Source organism: Rhinatrema bivittatum, chromosome 2 (genome assembly GCF_901001135.1).
Source record: "Rhinatrema bivittatum chromosome 2, aRhiBiv1.1, whole genome shotgun sequence".
Lineage (NCBI taxonomy): Eukaryota > Metazoa > Chordata > Amphibia > Gymnophiona > Rhinatrematidae > Rhinatrema > Rhinatrema bivittatum.
In genome coordinates, this window is record NC_042616.1 from 815,148,100 (window position 1) to 815,168,498 (window position 20,399).

At 46.7% G+C, this 20,399-nt stretch overlaps 1 protein-coding gene across 1 annotated transcript; it reads left to right on the plus strand.

Moving 5' to 3' along the window:
- The first annotated feature begins 2,410 nt into the window (after positions 1-2,410).
- Positions 2,411-17,362, plus strand: LOC115085813 (nuclear receptor-binding protein 2-like). Its single transcript, XM_029592259.1, has 5 exons — positions 2,411-2,568; positions 10,497-10,550; positions 14,136-14,199; positions 16,044-16,099; positions 16,352-17,362. Exons 1-5 carry the CDS (start codon positions 2,452-2,454, stop codon positions 16,427-16,429), a joined length of 369 nt encoding a protein of 122 aa, XP_029448119.1. The 5' UTR covers positions 2,411-2,451; the 3' UTR covers positions 16,430-17,362.
- The last annotated feature ends 3,037 nt before the right edge of the window (positions 17,363-20,399 follow it).

Here is a 20,399-nt window from a genome sequence, read left to right on the forward strand (position 1 = left end):
TGAAAGTACTGACAGACAATGCTATGACAGTAGCATGTGTGAACAAATAAGGCAATACTCAAAGTCAGAGCACAGCTGAAGAAACAGAACTGCTGTTCTCTTGGGAAGAGAGGAATCCGATACAGTTATCTGTATTACATATAGCAGATTGAGACAATATTCAAGCAGATTTCCTACGCAGAAATACAATAGATCCCGGAGAGTGGGAACTCAGCCTTTGGGTTTATCAATAGATAATGCAGCAATGGGGGGAGCATCAGATAGACTTAATGGAGTTCCGCAAAAACAAGAAGATAGGTTTTACATCAATGCAAAGAGTTTGGAAGCAAAGCAATAGATGCCTTACTTCAGTGTTGGCCCAAGGAAAACTGATGTTTGGTTTTCTCTCATGGTCTCTAATAGGTCATCCAATAAAAAAAGATAGAGAAAGATTGAATACAAATACATCTGGTAGCACTCAACTGGCCAAGTGGATTGGTGTGTGGATTTAAAGAGGCTGTTGGTCAACCATCTATTAAAGTTACCAGGAGTCAAGGACCTTCTGCATCAGGGGCAGATTGTAATGGACAATGCAGTTCCCTTCTTGTTCTCAGCCTGTCTCTTGAACACTCAAAAGAGGGCTATTCTTTATCTGTGGCATATATAAGAGTTTGGTGTACATTTGAGATCAATTGTAGACAAAATTCAATTTCACCTTGGCAATCACAAATTGGAAATATTTTTGCAAAAGGGATTAGAAAAAGGCTTGGATTTAAATTCATTAAAGGTTCAGGTGGCAGCAATTTCAAGCTTCAGAAGAGTTAAGGGACTATCTATAGCCTCAAATAAATATATTTCACGTTTTTTTGAGTGGAGTCCCCCAATTAGACCAATAATTCCAAAATGCGGTTTGAAATATGGTTTTACGAGTATTAGCTGTCATACCGTTCGAGCCTTTAGATCAGGTGACATTGAAGGACTTAACGTTAAAGTCGGTGCTTTTGGTAGCAATCATTTTGGCAAGATGAGTTTCAGAGTTGCAATCCTTATCTTATCGAAAATCCTTTCTACAGTTTAATAGGGAGTCAGTGGTTCTCAGTTCTGTTCCTTCCTTCTTACGGAAGATGGTTACTCCTTTTCATCTAAATCAGAGGATTGTCCTACCAGTTTTTAACAAGAACTGTAGAAGAGATGATAAGGATCTAAAATGCTTAGATGTTAAACGCTGTCTTGAAAATGAGGTTCACTAGTATGTTTCATAAGTCAGAGCAATTGCTTGTGTTGTTTGAGGGCCCACACAAGGGCGAAGTGGCCTCTAAAGCTACTGTTGCACAGTGGATGAAGGAGACCATATGCTCAGCCTATCTGTTGCAGTGATGTCAAGCTCTTGAGTTCATTAAGGCTCATTCGACAAGAGCGCAGTCTGCTTCATGGGCAGAAATGGGAGTAGTAAGTCCAAGTGACATTTGTAATGTGGCCATATGGACAACTTTAAGTCTGTTTGCCAAACATTATAAGTCGGGTATTCTCGCAAGACAGGATGCAATTTTTGGAGCAACTGCCTTGAAAGCGGGAGCGGCATCCACCCACCCTGACTAAATAGGCTTTGGTACTTCCCATATGTTCCTGACTAGTGGAGCAGAAGGAAAAGGAAGGAGACATTGTAACTTACATATTAATTTCCTTTCCTTTTCTTCACTTACAGCAGTCAGGAAACCTGCTCTGGAAGTGTTTAATTGTATGGTACCGAGATTTCATGTTCTCATTTTAAGCAGTTAATTGTAATCTAGATACTTTGGGACATAGGTTTTAAGCAAATAGTTATAGAGTGAGATCACTTTCTTCTTAAAATAATGTTTTTCTTCATTTTTGAAACTTTAGAATTTAAATATGCAGTTTAGGAGATTCAATAAGATATTTGGTTTATAATTATTTTTCGATTTTTGTAATCGTAGATTAGATTTTAGCTTTGGTAATAGCACGCTGACTATACTGGTTACATGCATGATATATGAACGTTGGACATCATTAAAAAGAACTCTGCCTGCAGCTGCTGGACGATGGGACTATACCCAAATGTTACTGACTGGGTGGAGGAGTAGTAAAGAAAAGAGAATTAACAGGTAAGTCATAGCTTCTCCTTAGTGTTTCTACTCCCTTTGCTGGTGAAATGGCCCTGTGGCTGCTGTAGGTCTCTGGGTGTGTGGGTCTCTCTGTTTTTCTTTAATGATTCCTTCCATTCACCCTGCGTGTTCCTGCTGCTCAGTGACGGGATCAGGTTCCAGCAGGACCACAGTACCCGGATCCTGCGGGCCGGCATCACCAATGCAGCAATGCTCCTTGGCCAAAGGCCAATTAAGCACGAGCTCTCCAAGCGAACAATCAGATCTCTCTGCTTCTGTCTCCCCCCCCCCCCCCCCCCTCTCACCGACTCTCTGACTGTCTTCACACAGAAATGGCATCTATCCCCTCATGAACTTTGCAGTGTCCCGTCCTCACATCCTCCCACGAGCTTTCTCCCACACCCAAGAGGAAATCCAGCACAGCAAAACCCCAACCCCGGAACCTGTGGAAGTAGAGACCAGGAAGGTAATGAAACCCTGCTCTCAGAAACAGTTCATGGCAAATAAGGACTGCGCAATTTAACTACTAGTGCAATGCCTTTGTCTTCTTAAGGATCCTCTATGCTTATCCCAGGCTTTACCCCTCACTCCCCCACAGCTAAGGATCCTCTGTGCTTATCCCAGGCTTTACTCCTCACTCCCCCAAAGCTAAGGATCCTCTGTGCTTATCCCAGGCTTTACCCCTCACTCCCCCACAGCTAAGGATCCTCTGTGCTTATCCCAGGCTTTACCCCTCACTCCCCCACAGCTAAGGATCCTCTGTGCTTATCCCAGGCTTTACCCCTCACTCCCCCACAGCTAAGGATCCTCTGTGCTTATCCCAGGCTTTACCCCTCACTCCCTCACAGCTAAGGATCCTCTGTGCTTATCCCAGGCTTTACCCCTCCCTCACAGCTAAGGATCCTCTGTGCTTATCCCAGGCTTCACCCCTCACTCCCCCACAGCTAAGGATCCTCTGTGCTTATCCCAGGCTTTACCCCTCACTCCCCCACAGCTAAGGATCATCTGTGCTTATCCCAGGCTTTACCCCTCACTCCCCCACAGCTAAGGATCCTCTGTGCTTATCCCAGGCTTTACCCCCTCACTCCCCCACAGCTAAGGATCCTCTGTGCTTATCCCAGGCTTTACCCCTCACTCCCCCACAGCTAAGGATCCTCTGTGCTTATCCCAGGCTTCACCCCTCACTCCCCCACAGCTAAGGCTCCTCTGTGCTTATCCCAGGCTTCACCCCCTCACTCCCCCACAGCTAAGGATCCTCTGTGCTTATCCCAGGCTTTACCTCTCACTCTCCCCACAGCTAAGGATCCTCTGTGCTTATCCCAGGCTTTACCTCTCACTCTCCCCACAGCTAAGGATCCTCTGTGCTTATCCCAGGCTTTACCTCTCACTCTCCCCACAGCTAAGGATCCTCTGTGCTTATCCCAGGCTTTACCTCTCACTCTCCCCACAGCTAAGGATCCTCTGTGCTTATCCCAGGCTTTACCCCTCACTCCCCCACAGCTAAGGATCCTCTGTGCTTATCCCAGGCTTCACCCCTCACTCCCCCACAGCTAAGGATCCTCTGTGCTTATCCCAGGCTTTACCTCTCACTCTCCCCACAGCTAAGGATCCTCTGTGCTTATCCCAGGCTTCACCCCTCACTCCCCCCACAGCTAAGGATCCGCTGTGCTTATCCCAGGCTTTACCTCTCACTCTCCCCACAGCTAAGGATCCTCTGTGCTTCTCCCAGGCTTTACCCCTCACTCCCCTCACAGCTAAGGATCCTCTGTGCTTATCCCAGGCTTTACCTCTCACTCCCCCACAGCTAAGGATCCTCTGTGCTTATCCCAGGCTTTACCCCTCACTCCCTCACAGCTAAGGATCCTCTGTGCTTATCCCAGGCTTTACCTCTCACTCCCCCACAGCTAAGGATCCTCTGTGCTTATCCCAGGCTTTACCTCTCACTCCCTCACAGCTAAGGATTCTCTGTGCTTATCCCAGGCTTTACCCCTCACTCCCCCACAGCTAAGGATCCTCTGTGCTTATCCCAGGCTTTACCCCTCATTGCCCCACAGCTAAGGATTCTCTGTGCTTATCCCAGGCTTTACCCCTCACTCCCCCACAGCTAAGGATCCTCTGTGCTTATCCCAGGCTTTACCCCTCACTCCCCCACAACTAAGGATCCTCTGTGCTTATCCCAGGCTTTACCCCTCACTCCCTCACAGCTAAGGATCCTCTGTGCTTATCCCAGGCTTTACCCTCTCACTCCCCCACAGCTAAGGATCCTCTGTGCTTATCCCAGGCTTTACCTCTCACTCCCTCACAGCTAAGGATCCTCTGTGCTTATCCCAGGCTTTACCCCTCACTCCCCCACATCTAAGGATCCTCTGTGCTTATCCCAGGCTTTACTCCTCACTCCCCCACAGCTAAGGATCCTCTGTGCTTATCCCAGGCTTTACCCCCTCACTCCCTCACAGCTAAGGATCCTCTGTGCTTATCCCAGGCTTTACCCCTCACTCCCCCACAGCTAAGGATCCTCTGTGCTTATCCCAGGCTTTACCCCTCACTCCCCCACAACTAAGGATCCTCTGTGCTTATCCCAGGCTTTACCCCTCACTCCCTCACAGCTAAGGATCCTCTGTGCTTATCCCAGGCTTTACCTCTCACTCCCCCACAGCTAAGGATCCTCTGTGCTTATCCCAGGCTTTACCCCTCACTCCCCCACAGCTAAGGATCCTCTGTGCTTATCCCAGGCTTTACCCCTCACTCCCCCACAGCTAAGGATCCTCTGTGCTTATCCCAGGCTTTACTCCTCACTCCCCCCACAGCTAAGGATCCTCTGTGCTTATCCCAGGCTTTACCCCTCACTCCCCCACAACTAAGGATCCTCTGTGCTTATCCCAGGCTTTACCTCTCACTCCCCCACAGCTATGGATCCTCTGTGCTTATCCCAGGCTTTACCCCTCACTCCCCCACAGCTAAGGATCCTCTGTGCTTATCCCAGGCTTTACCCCTCACTCCCCCACAACTAAGGATCCTCTGTGCTTATCCCAGGCTTTACCCCTCACTCCCCCACAGCTAAGGATCCTCTGTGCTTATCCCAGGCTTTACCCTTCAGTCCCCACAGCTAAGGATCCTCTGTGCTTATCCCAGGCTTTACCCCTCACTCCCCCACAGCTAAGGATCCTCTGTGCTTATCCCAGGCTTTACCCCTCACTCCCCCACAGCTAAGGATCCTCTGTGCTTATCCCAGGCTTTACCCCTCACTCCCCCACAGCTAAGGATCCTCTGTGCTTATCCCAGGCTTTACCCCTCACTCCCCCCACAACTAAGGATCCTCTGTGCTTATCCCAGGCTTTACCTCTCACTCCCCCACAGCTATGGATCCTCTGTGCTTATCCCAGGCTTTACCCCTCACTCCCCCACAGCTAAGGATCCTCTGTGCTTATCCCAGGCTTTACCCCTCACTCCCCCACAGCTAAGGATCCTCTGTGCTTATCCCAGGCTTTACCCTTCAGTCCCCACAGCTAAGGATCCTCTGTGCTTATCCCAGGCTTTACCCCTCACTCCCCCCACAGCTAAGGATCCTCTGTGCTTATCCCAGGCTTTACCCCTCACTCCCCCACAGCTAAGGATCCTCTGTGCTTATCCCAGGCTTTACCCCTCACTCCCCACAGCTAAGGATCCTCTGTGCTTATCCCAGGCTTTACCCCTCACTCCCCCACAGCTAAGGATCCTCTGTGCTTATCCCAGGCTTTACCCCTCACTCCCCCCACAGCTAAGGATCCTCTGTGCTTATCCCAGGCTTTACCCCTCACTCCCCACAGCTAAGGATCCTCTGTGTTTATCCCAGGCTTTACCCCTCACTCCCCCACAGCTAAGGATCCCCTGTGCTTATCCCAGGCTTTACCCTTCAGTCCCCACAGCTAAGGATCCTCTGTGCTTATCCCAGGCTTTACCCCTCACTCCCCCACAGCTAAGGATCCTCTGTGCTTATCCCAGGCTTTACCCCTCACTCCCCCACAGCTAAGGATCCTCTGTGCTTATCCCAAGCTTTACCCCTCACTCCCCCACAGCTAAGGATCCTCTGTGCTTATCCCAGGCTTTACCCCTCAGTCCCCCCACAGCTAAGGATCCTCTGTGCTTATCCCAGGCGTTACCCCTCACTTCTTCCTAGCTCATGATCCTTTAAATTTGGCACAGTATTGTTCAGTATTTCTGTGGTAATGCTTTGGATTAGTTACACTGCAGCAGACTTTCTCAGCTAGGTGCCACTTTGCAGTAGGTGAATCTCTGATAAGGCATGAAACTTTGGCACTCTGCAGAGAGAAGTTGAAAGCAGTTCACAGCTGTCACCACCACTGTTGGCAGGGAGGGAACTGGAGATGCCATGGGGATGGGGGAAAGAGAAGGGAAGGTGATAATAACCAGGGGAGGGGAAGGTAAGAGAATCGATGATGCAAGGGGTTGAGAGGAGGGATAGGATGGAATGAAATGAAATGGTAGTTATGCCAGGGAGGGTGATGGAGAAAAGATTATGATGCAGAGGGTGGGTGTAGAGAGGTAAAGTATGTTGTGCCTCGACAAAGTAAAACCAGTGCTGGATGTTCGCTGGCATAAAAAATGTTGGGAACCACTGCGCTATATTGTGCTATTCCTATGCTAATGCTCTGGACTTGTCACACTGTAGCATGGTATTGCTATGCTAATCCTTTGCCATACTGTAGGACACTATTTCCCTAGAAATGCTCTGGGTGCGGCATGCTGTAGTGTGGTATTTCGCTGGTAGTGCTCTGGATAACAAACACCACTTTTTGATCTGGATTATTCATGCTATAGTTAGTATTCCTATCGTAGCATGCCACAGTGTGGTATTTCTCTGGTAATGCTCTGGATAGCACACACCACGTTTCGGTCTGGATTATTCATGCTATAGTTAGTATTCCTATCGTAGCATGCCACAGTGTGGTATTTCTCTAGTAATGCTCTGGATAGCACACACCACGTTTCGGTCTGGATTATTCATGCTATAGTTAGTATTCCTATCGTAGCATGCCACAGTGTGGTATTTCGCTGGTAGTGCTCTGGATAACAAACACCACTTTTTGATCTGGATTATTCATGCTATAGTTAGTATTCCTATCGTAGCATGCCACAGTGTGGTATTTCTCTGGTAATGCTCTGGATAGCACACACCACGTTTCGGTCTGGATTATTCATGCTATAGTTAGTATTCCTGTCGTAGCATGCCACAGTGTGTATTTCTCTGGTAATGCTCTGGATAGCACACACCACGTTTCGGTCTGGATTATTCATGCTATAGTTAGTATTCCTGTCGTAGCATGCCACAGTGTGGTATTTCTCTGGTAATGCTCTGGATAGCACACACCACGTTTCGGTCTGGATTATTCATGCTATAGTTAGTATTCCTGTCGTAGCATGCCACAGTGTGGTATTTCTCTGGTAATGCTCTGGATAGCACACACCACGTTTCGGTCTGGATTATTCATGCTATAGTTAGTATTCCTATCGTAGCATGCCACAGTGTGGTATTTCTCTGGTAATGCTCTGGATAGCACACACCACGTTTCGGTCTGGATTATTCATGCTATAGTTAGTATTCCTATCGTAGCATGCCACAGTGTGGTATTTCTCTGGTAATGCTCTGGATAGCACACACCACGTTTCGGTCTGGATTATTCATGCTATAGTTAGTATTCCTATCGTAGCATGCCACAGTGTGGTATTTCTCTGGTAATGCTCTGGATAGCACACACCACGTTTCGGTCTGGATTATTCATGCTATAGTTAGTATTCCTATCGTAGCATGCCACAGTGTGGTATTTCTCTGGTAATGCTCTGGATAGCACACACCACGTTTCGGTCTGGATTATTCATGCTATAGTTAGTATTCCTATCGTAGCATGCCACAGTGTGGTATTTCTCTGGTAATGCTCTGGATAGCACACACCACGTTTCGGTCTGGATTATTCATGCTGTAGTTAGCAAGTCATCCGTCCATACAAAGCCAGATAACGTTAGGCCTGCTCTGAAGGAGGTCTGAAGTTATCTTGCCAACTTAGAAGACTTCCACCTATAACTGGCTTAAGTTAGCTGGATCACTTCACTCCTCCCTGAAAGATCCAGCTAGATTTTATCCACCTAAAATCTCCCTCCCACCCAAGCTCCTAGTGAGCCGAGCCTGCAGCCTCCCTCCCCGAAACTCTCCCTCCATCTCATCGTCATACAAATGAAAGAGCCGGAGCTGGTGCCAGTCTCGCCCCCTGCCCGTCTCCCACCCCTCTCCTAACCGTCCCGGTGCCTTCCAAAATGTTTTGGGTTTTTTCTAGCCTGGATCAGAGTAGCAGCCTACGGCGACCTGGGCCTGACGCATCTGCCGTTGCTAGGGAGCGTCTTTGGCCTGTAGAAGCTCCATGCTGAAACTCTACATTCCTAGAGAAGCTTCCTCGGGCCTGGCATGTCCTAGCTTGCTATCACGATCCAGGCTGAAGATAAAACATTGGAAAGTAGCGGGAGGGTTAGGGTTGGCATTAGGGGGGGGGGGGGTGTGGATGGAGACTCGGCCTGGCAAGGTCAAGCTTTTATAAGTTGGGTGGGAGAGAAGAGGGACCGTAGGCTCGCAATCGCTCTATTTTAACACAACACCCACCCCCCAACAACTTGGCACGTAACTTGCTATCTTTTGAATATAGCCAGTTAAGGATAAGGTTATCCAGCAAAAAGTAGCCAGATTACTTTATGTCTGACCGGCGATATTCAAAAAATATCCCATTAGGTTTAAAGTTATCCAACTACAGTGAGCCGGATAACTTTGCTTGGGATGGTCAGTGGGACGCTTGTCCCACTGAATGTCGCAGATAACTTATCCGGCTAACTGTAGCTGCATAGGTTTTCCGTTTTGCCAGTTTTTGAATATTTTATACCATAAATAGTGACGTATATATTTTTTATTGTATACAAAAAAAATTTTCTAAACACTTCAATACATTTTACAATATTTATTCTTCATCGGATACATCGAATGAATATCAAATTTTCAAAAAACACAATCATTAAAAACTACCAATCATACACACATTCATACAATTTTAAAAAATCTCTGACAATTTTGCACTCTCTTTTTTTTTATAACCCCATTTCCCCATAAATTGAGTGTAAAAGGAAGCATCAATTTGTGGGGAAATGGTGTTATAAAGAAAGGGAGTGCAAAATTGTCATAGAAATATTTTTTAATTGTATGAATGTGTGTATCATTGGTAGTTTTTTAATGATTGTGTGTTTTGAAAATTTGATATTCACTCGATGTATCTGAAGAATAAATATTGTAAAATATATTGAAGTCTTTAGAAAAAAATGTTTGTATACAATAAAAAATATGTATGTCACTATTTATGGTATAATGTATGAAAACATGTGATATATTTTTATAATTGCCAATTTTTTGAGTTTTTGAATATTGGCATCTAACTTGTTCCCTGGATTATATTCATTTAGGATAGTCTTCTGTTGGTGCAGCATGTTTGAATATTGGCATCTACCTTGTTCCCTGGAGAATATTAATTTGGGATAGTCTTCTGTTGGTGCAGCATGTTTGAATATTGGCATCTACCTTGTTCCCTGGAGTATATTAATTTGGGATAGTCTTCTGTTGGTGCAGCATGTTTGAATATTGGCATCTACCTTGTTCCCTGGAGAATATTAATTTGGGATAGTCTTCTGTTGGTGCAGCATGTTTGAATATTGGCATCTACCTTGTTCCCTGGAGAATATTAATTTGGGATAGTCTTCTGTTGGTGCAGCATGTTTGAATATTGGCATCTACCTTGTTCCCTGGAGTATATTAATTTGGGATAGTCTTCTGTTGGTGCAGCATGTTTGAATATTGGCATCTACCTTGTTCCCTGGAGTATATTAATTTGGGATAGTCTTCTGTTGGTGCAGCATGTTTGAATATTGGCATCTACCTTGTTCCCTGGAGTATATTAATTTGGGATAGTCTTCTGTTGGTGCAGCATGTTTGAATATTGGCATCTAATTTGTTCCCTGGATTATATTCATTTAGGATAGTCTTCTGTTGGTGCAGCATGTTTGAATATTGGCATCTAACTTGTTCCCTGGAGTATATTCATTTAGGATAGTCTTCTGTTGGTGCAGCAAGTTTCAGCTGGAGGTGTTGAATGCTTCCTGTGGGAACGCTCCGGGGATGGTGCTTTATGCTGCTAATTCTCCAGCTCTTCTGCTATGTGTGGAAGGGAGAGCATGAGATTAAGGCCGTGGAGACAAAGAACCACTCAAGTTTACCCTTAGGGGCCGATATTTCCCGTGGCTGAGCAGAGGGGATTCTTTATTGCCATGGTAACACCTTCCTCTGCTTCCACCCCCCCCCCCCGCCAGGTAGTCCAGATGCAGTGTAACGTGGAGGTGAATGAAGACGGCAGATGCTGGCACGTAAGTGACCCGGACTCAGAGCCTTTTCCTTAGCTTCCACAGCAGCACTCACCCGCCGCTGGCCCTTTCAAGGTCACTTTCCATACTTACTGCACCCAGAATGATGAACCAGAGAGTCAGTGAGGGGGGAGGAGCTAGAGCCATCCCAAAGAAGACCTCAAAATCCTTGCAATTGATATTGGAACAGACACCGGACCTAACCGATCTGTTCTCTGCAGTCACAGGACCCAACCAATCTCTTCTAACATGGTCATTCAGCAGACGTTGGCAGAAAAAGACCCAAGTGCTGGATCCAGCCTGCCAAAAAAGTTGTTGTTATATTTATAGTTCATTCCCCCATGCCTTCTCTTAAAGGATTAACCGCCGCTCTGTGCGGATTACCCTCGTTTTTCATTTCCATCCTTCAAGCCATTAGGGATCCTCTCTATTTATGCCAAGCCCTTTTCAATTCTATTACAGTTCTGGTCTTTACCACCTCTTCCAGGAAGGCCTTCAAGGCATCCACCACCTTTTCCATGAAGAAATATTTCCTGACCCCTTGTTCCTGACTCTTCCCCCTTTGAGTTTCATATCATGACCCCTAGTTCTACAGTTTCCTTTCCATTGGAAAAGGTTTGATTCTTGTGCATCATTAATACCGTTCAGGTATTTAAAAGTCTGTATCATTTCTCCCCTGTCTCTCCTCTGCTCTCCTCCAGGGTACACAGAGATTTAGGTCGTTCAGTTTCATCTCATAAGTCTTCCAGTGCAGATCCCACACCATTTTGGTTGCCTTCCTCTAGACCGCTTCCATCCTGCCTCTACCTTTTTTGAGATACTGTTTCCAGAACTGAGCAATTTCTTAGCTCTCAGACAAATGGATCCAAAAGAAGTGTGTTATGCATCTCTACCAGCAGATGGAGACAGAGCGAAGCTGACGTCACGGTATATATACCCCGGCAGTGACAACAGCCTGCCAGTATTCGCTGCAAAAGACAATTGTGGACAAACTATCAAAATCTTGACTATTAACAAACAACCACTCCAATACTCAGTCAATAGGGCAGGAAGGTACATCCACCTGTCTGTGTTAAAGAAAAGGAAATTATCAGGTAAGTAGTAATTTCTCCGTAGGCCAGGTGAAACCTTATCAAAGACCTGTACAGGGACTTCAACACCTCCTTTATCCTGCTGGTAATGCCTCTATGCAGCCCAGCATCCCTCTGGCCTTAGACACCGCCTTGTCACATTGCTTCTCTGTCTTCAGATTATCAGACACTATCACCGCGAGATCTATTCCCAGTCTTTCCCTCCCCATCACATACAGATCCTTTGAATTTTTGCACTCCAAATGCGTAACTCTACATTTCTTGGCATTGAATCTCAGCTGCCAAACCTTTGACTGCTCCTCAAACTTTCTTAGATCACTTTTCATTCTCTCTACTACTTCAGGTGTGTCCACTCTAAGAACATAAGAAGTCACCTTACTGGGTCAGACTGAGGGTCCATCAAGCCCAGCATCCTGTTTCCAACAGTGGCCAATCCTGGTTACAAGCACCTGGCAATTACCCATACATCAAGCAGATCCCATGCTACTGATGCCATTAATAAGCCGTAGCTATTCCCTAAGTCAACTTGATTAATAGCAGGTAATGGACTTCTCCTCCAAGAACTTATCCAAACCTTTTTTAAACTCAGCTACACTAACTGCACTAACCACATCCTCTGGCAACAAATTCCAGAGCTTTATTGTGCGTTGAGTGAAAAATAATTTTCCCCAGTTAGTTTTATATGAGCTACTTGCTAACTTCATGGAGTGCCTCCTAGTCCTTTTATTGTCTGAGAGAGTAAATAATCGAGTTACATTTACCTGTTCAAGTCCTTTTATGATTTTGTAGACTTCTATCATATCCCCCCCTCAGCCATCTCTTCTCCTAACTTCTTCAGCCTTTCCTCATAGGGGAGCTGTTCCATTCCCCTTATCATTTTGGTTGCCCTTCTCTACCTTCTCCATCGCAACTATATCTTTTTTGAGATGCGGTGACCGGAATTGTACACAGTATTCCAGGTGCGGTCTCACCATGGAGCGATACAGAGGCATTATGACATTTTCTGTTTTATTTACCATTCCCTTCCTAATAATTCCTAACTCTGTTGCAGATTTTAGTATCATCTGCAAAAAGACAAACTTTTTCTTCTAAACCATCCACATTATCACTCACAAAGGTATTGAACAGAACTAGTTCCAGAACCAATCCTTGAGGCACTCCACTTATCACTCTCTTCTCCTCAGAATAGGTTGTGTCTACCACTACTCACTACTATCTGTCAGCCAACCAATTTCAAATCCATTCTACCCCTTGGAACCCACTCCCAGGCTTTTCATTTTGTTCATGAGTCTCCTATGTGAAACAGTATCAAAAGATTTCCTGAAATCCAGACAAATCACATCAAGTGCTCATCTTTGATGTAATTCTCTAGTTGCCCAATCAAAAAAATCAATCAGATTCATTTGACAATATCTTCCTGTGGTAAAACCATGTTGCCTTGGATCCTGGAAAATACTGGACTGTCGATAGTTGACTATTCTTTCTTTCAGCAGAGTCTCATTAATTTTCCCACCAGCAAGGTGAGGCTAACCAGCCTGTAGTTTTCAGCCTCCTTTCTGCTTCCATTTTTGTGGATCAGAGCCACAACTGCCCTTCTCTAGCCTTGTGGCACCAGGCCTGTTTCCAGGGATCTATTGAACAAGTCTTTCAGCGGACTGCAGAGCGCCTCTTTGCGCTCCCTTAATATCTGGGATGTATCTCATCTGTGCCCATGGCTTTATCCACTTTCAGTTTTGTTAATTCTATCCAAATGCTCTCTGCTGTCTTTGCAGTCACAGGACCCAACCGCTCTTGTCTCAGAGTCTCTGCAGTCACAAGATCCAAGCAGTCTCTTCTCTGCTGTCTCTGCAGTCCGACAGCACAATACGAGTGGGATGGCTGGCCCTAGGTTCTGTCCATGACGCACTGATTCTGCCACTCCTGCTTTTCTGCCTCCTGTTGCTATCGCAGGGCCTAGAAGGACTGAAATCCTTGTGGTGAACTCTTGTTCCAACTCAATTTTTCACGTTGACCTTGAGGGCATACTTGAAGTGCTTTCTCTACCCTCCTCTTGAGCACAGGTAGTGACTGAGCTGAGAAAATAAAACTCGCTTCAGGAATCTGGAGTCAGGTGACATAACCGACCCAGCGAAGCTGGCATCAGATAATCTTTGCCCCAATACTTGCGTTTTTTGTTTGTGAGAAGACGCTAATGTTGGTGGCATCTGTCTTCGGCCCAAATTCAGAAGAGATCTTCCTCATGCAGTGTGGAGATACTTCTTGGGGTGTTTCCTGTACAGTGTCTGCATCTCCGCTCTATACAGAAGGGGTGGAGATCACAAGTGCTAGATAAACCATTCGCTCACACAGACCCACACCCCTCTCACACACACACACACACACACACACACACACTCACTCAGTGTGCAGGCTTCTAATCCTGTAAGTCTGAGCAGGTCTGGTAGTGTGTGCAAGTCTCCCTCTGACACGGCTTCTCTCCTTTCTCTCTTTCCCCCAGCTCACCCTCTTCCTGAAGCTGGAAGACAAGCTACATCGACAGCTGAGCTGCGACCTACTTCCCAGTACGGCTCTCGCCGTTTCTTTGCTTTACAGAGGAAGAGGAGAGACAGGATGTGTGTCATGAGATAACAGGAAGTCTGTGGCTGAAAGGCCAGGTTCTCCAGCCAGGATCAGTGAGGGGGACAAGGCGGGTGTCTGATGTGCTTAATACAGAAGGGCAGTCTGCTCCTGAAACAGACTCTGCATGTTGGGGGATCTAAGATAAAGGCCTTAAGTTCAGGAGACCTGCAGATATGGGGACTCAGAGTCCATCCCCTAAGTGAGATCTGGGAGGGAGTGACGGCACGAGAGCTGGAAATAAACTCCTTCCACAGCAGGTGCAAAGGAGAATTAGGACATTTCCCCTTACTACTCATCACGTGTTTTGCGCATTAAATGTGCAGGGTGATGTACACTTGTAACATGCGCCATTTCTGCACTTTAACGTGCCATTGTCTCAAGCCCTCACGGCTTTACTAAACGCGCTTTTTGGTGCATTTTAATAAGCAGCCCCTGCCGCTCTGAGGTTCCCAACTTTGCTGCCTAATTTAAAGCAGAAGAAGAACAAACTTCAAACAATAACCGCAGTCTTTGCACAGCCTATCCAAAATAAAAAAAAAAATCAGGAAATCTTTGGTGCAGGTCACGTTTTCCAGATGAGCGAGAGTGAACTGAAATTGGAGTGGTTCCTGGCCTTATTATATAGCACGGTCCTGTGCTATAACACAAAATTGGGCAGTGCCAGTAATATAACCCCTGTAATATAATACAGAACGGCAGAGTTCTAATGTGGCAAAACCAGGGTTTTGTTTTTTTTATGTACACTGTGATTCCTGGTTTTGGCCCGGATCTTGTGTTTCCCCCAGAGAAAGCTCATTTCCCTTTAGCTAACCTGCAGATGGTCTTCTGACCTTTACAACACTGGAGGAATGCTTGAGTCAGCGTGAGGAATGGACAGGATGTTTCCCCGTATTCGCAGGGAGTTCTAAGATTGTGCTATCCTGCGGTGCTACCGGTCAGACACAGAAAACTAGGCCACCACTCACACTAGTATTCTGCAGTCCTAGCCCTGTTCCAGCTGTACACACCATTGTGAGGACAGCCTTTTCCAAGCCTGCCCAGGCACCAGCTAAATAGAGTGAAACCTGTCTAGTTAGCATTAACTAGATGATTCCTTGTTAGGTTACCTATTGACTGTTTGCAAATTAAATCTTATTTTCTGTACACTGTTCTTACTAATTGTTGATAGCTTGCAGTCAGGGTACTTGTCTAGAAGCCAAAAGGAACCTAGCCGGCAGGTGGGCGATTGCATGCATAAAAGCACATGCCCAGGTGCAGATGGGCCTGAGCAATGCTTGATGGGACCTTCCACTGGGATAACCCTGGGTGGGTGTTAAGGATAGTGCTGAAGTATTATGTGACAACTAGTGATATAGTTCCTGCAGTACGATACAGAATGGCATAGTCCTAGTGACATACTCCCTCTCCTATAATAAAGAATAGCAGAATCCTTCTTCGGTGGAGTGCGAGGTCACACGTTGCCATATTATCTTAATTGGGTTGGTTTGTAATGCTTTATAAAGGGCTGGGTGCAATGTTTGACCTGATGGCGCTGTAAAACTAGGAGCACCAAGTCCAAGCCCTACAGAGCACAGAACAGAGACCCCCAAGGAAAGGGAGGGAAGATAAGGAAAGATGCCTATCAGATAGCTCACACCGACCAGGCAGAAGGGAGATTAAGTGATTGCACGGAGGATGGTGAGGTGTGTGAAAAGCAGAAGATAAAACAAATCATTCTTGCAGTGCTTTGCTCACAGTCCCCTGGTTCCCAAATCCTCTGGTCTAACATACCTCCCTCTCTCCGCAGCTGACAGCTCCCAGGAGATTGCGTTGGAGCTGGTGCAATATGGGTTTATTCACAAGGTAAAGTCACCGAACACTATCTTTAAATAATCGCTGGGGATTTTGTAGTGCCGCGACAGACCCGGAACACAGAAATGATCTTCAGACCACAGCAAGAAAAAGAGAAGCTAATAACAGAACAGGATTCAAAAACTAATGGGGGATAATCAGAGCGCGGACACCAGAAGGACACAAGTCATGTCGAGACAGAGTTCTGGTTGACAGGTGGACCCTGGTCACTGTTAACGTACGTGTTTTCCCTTTCTGTTCTAGGATGACTTTCAGAAGCTGGCCAGTTTCCTGGAGGAGACCTTCCATAAGCACCGCCTCCCTTCCCAGGGACCACACTGACCTCTGGGCGGGGCACGACCTCTAGCGGAAGTAACACAGCAGCTGCAGCATGGGGGCTTTGGGCAAGGCCGAGTCGGCTGCCGGCTTCACGAGTGGAGCGAGGGGGCCAGCGACAGCCCTTCGAGCACCACGATTCTGCTGGGAACCTCATGCGGCTGCAGGAAGAGGGGAGCCGAGAGACTAAAGCAACCAGGACCTCCAGTCTCCAGGGATATGCAGCTGGGCAGGGTGGAAAAATAGCCCAAACCGCACTTAGATAAAATGATCCAAGAATTTCACCCCCTGTGATTCAAAAGCCCTCCCCTTCAGTGCACCTTTGCATGGCAGCTGGGATGCACGGAGATGCGCATACAGGCAGAGCACTGTTCAGTCTTTGCATGGTTTTTATTTCCGGTGTACAAGGGGCCGATGCTGGAAAAGACACAGGTGTTCTGCTAATGGAAGTGTCAGCTTATGGACTAGCAAACGTCTAACTGCATCTGATACTAAGACAGGAACTAACTTCCACCTGATGCATTCAAAAGGATATTAGCAAGAGAAAGCTTGTGCTGGAGAAGAATCACATGACACCGTGCAGCCTCTGGTGCCATGAATTATCATCATCTTAAGAGCTGGTGAAAGGGGACATGAAACATCAGCGTGTACTGGACATTTGCACTATCCATGTGTGGTGGGGTAGCATGTCTGCATTTAGTGTTAGGGATAGTGGGTGTAGAAATCTTGCACTGTTGGTGCCTACACTATATACCTGGTTTATGGTGAGGCAGTGTGTGTGTGTTCGAAGGAAGGGTGTACTGTTGTGGCCTGTCCTATACCTGTTCTGTGGTGGGGCTGTGTAGTGGAAGCTTGCACTGCTGCTGCCTGTGCCGAACGGGTTCTGTGGTGAGCAGTGTGTGTGAGGGAAGCTTGCACTGCTGCTGCCTGTGCTCTACCTGTTCTAGGGTGAGGCAGTGAGTGTGTGTGTGTGTGTGTGTGTGTGAGAAGCTTGCACTGCTGCTGCCTGTGCCCTACCTGTTCTAGGGTGAGGCAGTGTGTGTGTGTGTGTGTGTGTGAGAAGCTTGCACTGCTGCTGCCTGTGCTCTACCTGTTCTAGGGTGAGGCAGTGTGTGTGTGAGAAGCTTGCACTGCTGCTGCCTGTGCTCTACCTGTTCTAGGGTGAGGCAGTGTGTGTGTGTGTGAGAAGCTTGCACTGCTGCTGCCTGTGCTCTACCTGTTCTAGGGTGAGGCAGTGTGTGTGTGTGTGTGTGTGTGTGTGTGTGTGTGTGAGAAGCTTGCACTCCTGCTGCCTGTGCTCTACCTGTTCTAGGGTGAGGCAGTGTGTGTGTGTGTGTGTGTGTGTGTGAGAAGCTTGCACTGCTGCTGCCTGTGCCCTACCTATTCTGTGGTGAGGCAATGTGTGTGTGTGTGTGTGTGTGTGTGAGAAGCTTGCACTGCTGCTGCCTGTGCCCTACCTATTCTGTGGTGAGGCAGTGTGTGTGTGTGTGTGTGTGTGTGAGAAGCTTGCACTGCTGCTGCCTGTGCCCTACCTATTCTGTGGTGAGGCAGTGTGTGTGTGTAGCTTGCACTGCTGCTGCCTGTGCTCTACCTGTTCTGTGGTGAGGCAGTGTGTGTGTATGTGTGTGTGGGAAGCTTGCACTGCTGCTGCCTGTACCCTACCTGTTCTGTGGTGAGCAGTGTGTGTGTGGGAAGCTTGCACTGCTGCTGCCTATGCCCTACCTGTTCTGTGGTGAGCAGTGTGTGTGTGTGGGAAGCTTGCACTGCTGCTGCCTGTGCCCTACCTGTTCTGTGGTGAGCAGTGTGTGTGTGGGAAGCTTGCACTGCTGCTGCCTGTGCCGTACCTGTTCTGTGGTGAGGCAGTCTGTGTGTATGGGAAGCTTGCACTGCTGCTGCCTGTGCCCTACCTGTTCTGTGGTGAGGCAGTGTGTGTGTGTGTGTGTGTGTTGCTGCCTGTGCTGTACCTGTCCTATGAAGGGGCAGTATGGGTGTAACTTCCACTGCCTCTGCCCATGCTGCTGCCCATGCTGACCATGTTCTGTGGTGGGGAGGTGTGTGCATGTGTGTTTGTGAGAAGGAAACTTGCACTCTGCTACCTCTGCTGTATCTGTTCTATGGTGAGGCAGTATACGTATGGGAAGCATGTACTGTGTGCTGTGCCACTCCTGTAGTGGATCAATACGTGTGTAGTTTTTACAGCTGCTGTTGTGTGGTGGGGGGGGGTGGAAGAGTGTGAGTGTGTGTGCGCACGTGCCTGTGCTGCTGCCTGTGCTTTACCTATCATGTGGCAGTGCTGTGTGGGTGAAGCTTGCATTGCTCCTGCTTGTGCTATACCTATCTTGTGGGGGCAGGGTTTGTGTGGGGGGGGGGGGGGGGAGCCTGCACTACCCCAACCCGTGCTGTGCCTGTCCGGTGTAAGGGCAGTGTATGTGTGGGGAGTCGGTAGTGCTCCTGCCTGTGCTGTATCTACTCTTTGACAGGGCAGCATGTGTGCAAAGGACACTCGCGCTGCTGCTGCCTGTGCTGTACCAGTCCTGTAATAGGGCAGTGGGTGAAGAATTTTAGTTTGTTTTTTTAAAATAAAAATGCAAATAGATAGAAGAATAGAGAACAACTTCTATGAAATTATGTACATAAATTAAGTTCTATTAGATAAAACGGAAATAACCAGCAGAAAGCCGAAAGCATTTTAATTTCACCCTCATTTTTCCCTAACTTTATGGTTTCCTTTTCTTTTTTTTTTTTTTTTGTAATGTAATTTTTTATTGAGGAAGTATAACAAATCAGTACAACACATATCGTAAAAAATGTGAACATAACCACACCTCAACTTGTTTTATATTATACCCTTGATGCCTTCCCCCCCCCCCCCTCCAACCCCAAACCCTGTTCCCTATCCCTCCCACCCTCGTACAGAGATTCTCAGAGTAGCGAGCCAATACGAATATTAAAAAAAGAGTTCTGCAAAAGAAGTACATGTTATGTGATAAAGAGGTACATAATATGGAAGGACAAAATATAGAAGATGTTAGTTAGATTACTATGACCCAAGTAAGTTGCAGTACAGGAGATTCTGGTAAACTCCCAGCTGAACTTGTAGCCTATGTCTTTCCTCAAAAATGGAGATAGAGAGATGGAGGCCTTTTGCAGGTAAGATACTATGGGTCCAGCCTGAGCAGCAAAGTCGACATTATTTACTACTCCATCCCTAGCGGTGAAATGTTTTGAATGGAGGATGGAAGATTGTCATAGTATGCCCTCCAAATGTCTCGAAAATGTCTTTTTTTTCCAGGAGGATATCGTTTAAACAAGGATCCATATTCCAGTTGGTATAATTCAGTCATGAGAGTGGACCACTGATGTCTAGTAGGAGGATTCGATTCTATCCATTTAAGCAGAATACATTTTTTTGCAATAAGACACGCCTTGGACACTAACAGAATATTATCCACCGAAACACTCGATTCACCCACTTCAATATTTAATAAACAAAATGAACAGGACCAGGATAGTTCCGTACCCAGAACTGACGATAAAAATTGTCTTATGTCCTCCCAGAATGTTTGTATGGATTTACAGGACCATAAACAATGTATTAGTGATGCCTGTGATTGCTCACATTTAAGGCAAGAGTCTTCCGGAATTAACCCCATCTTCCGTGCCCTGGCCGGGGAAATAATAGTTCGATGAAAAATCCGTTGTTGAAGTTCCCGGAGTGTGACATTGCTTACTATTTTGGGAATAGAGACATAGGCATCCTTGAGCATCTGAGCCGACAAGTCCTCTCCACAATCTGACATCCACTTGACACATAAAGAAGTGAAGATAGGGTAGTCTTGTATAACACAAAGATAGGAGTACATACTCGACAGGGAAGCTGTTTTTGCCACAAAGCTGGTAAGCAAATCTGAAAAAAGAGGAGAATCAATTTCCCCAGTTACCCCTTTCAGCACGGCACTGTAGGCCGCTCTAATGT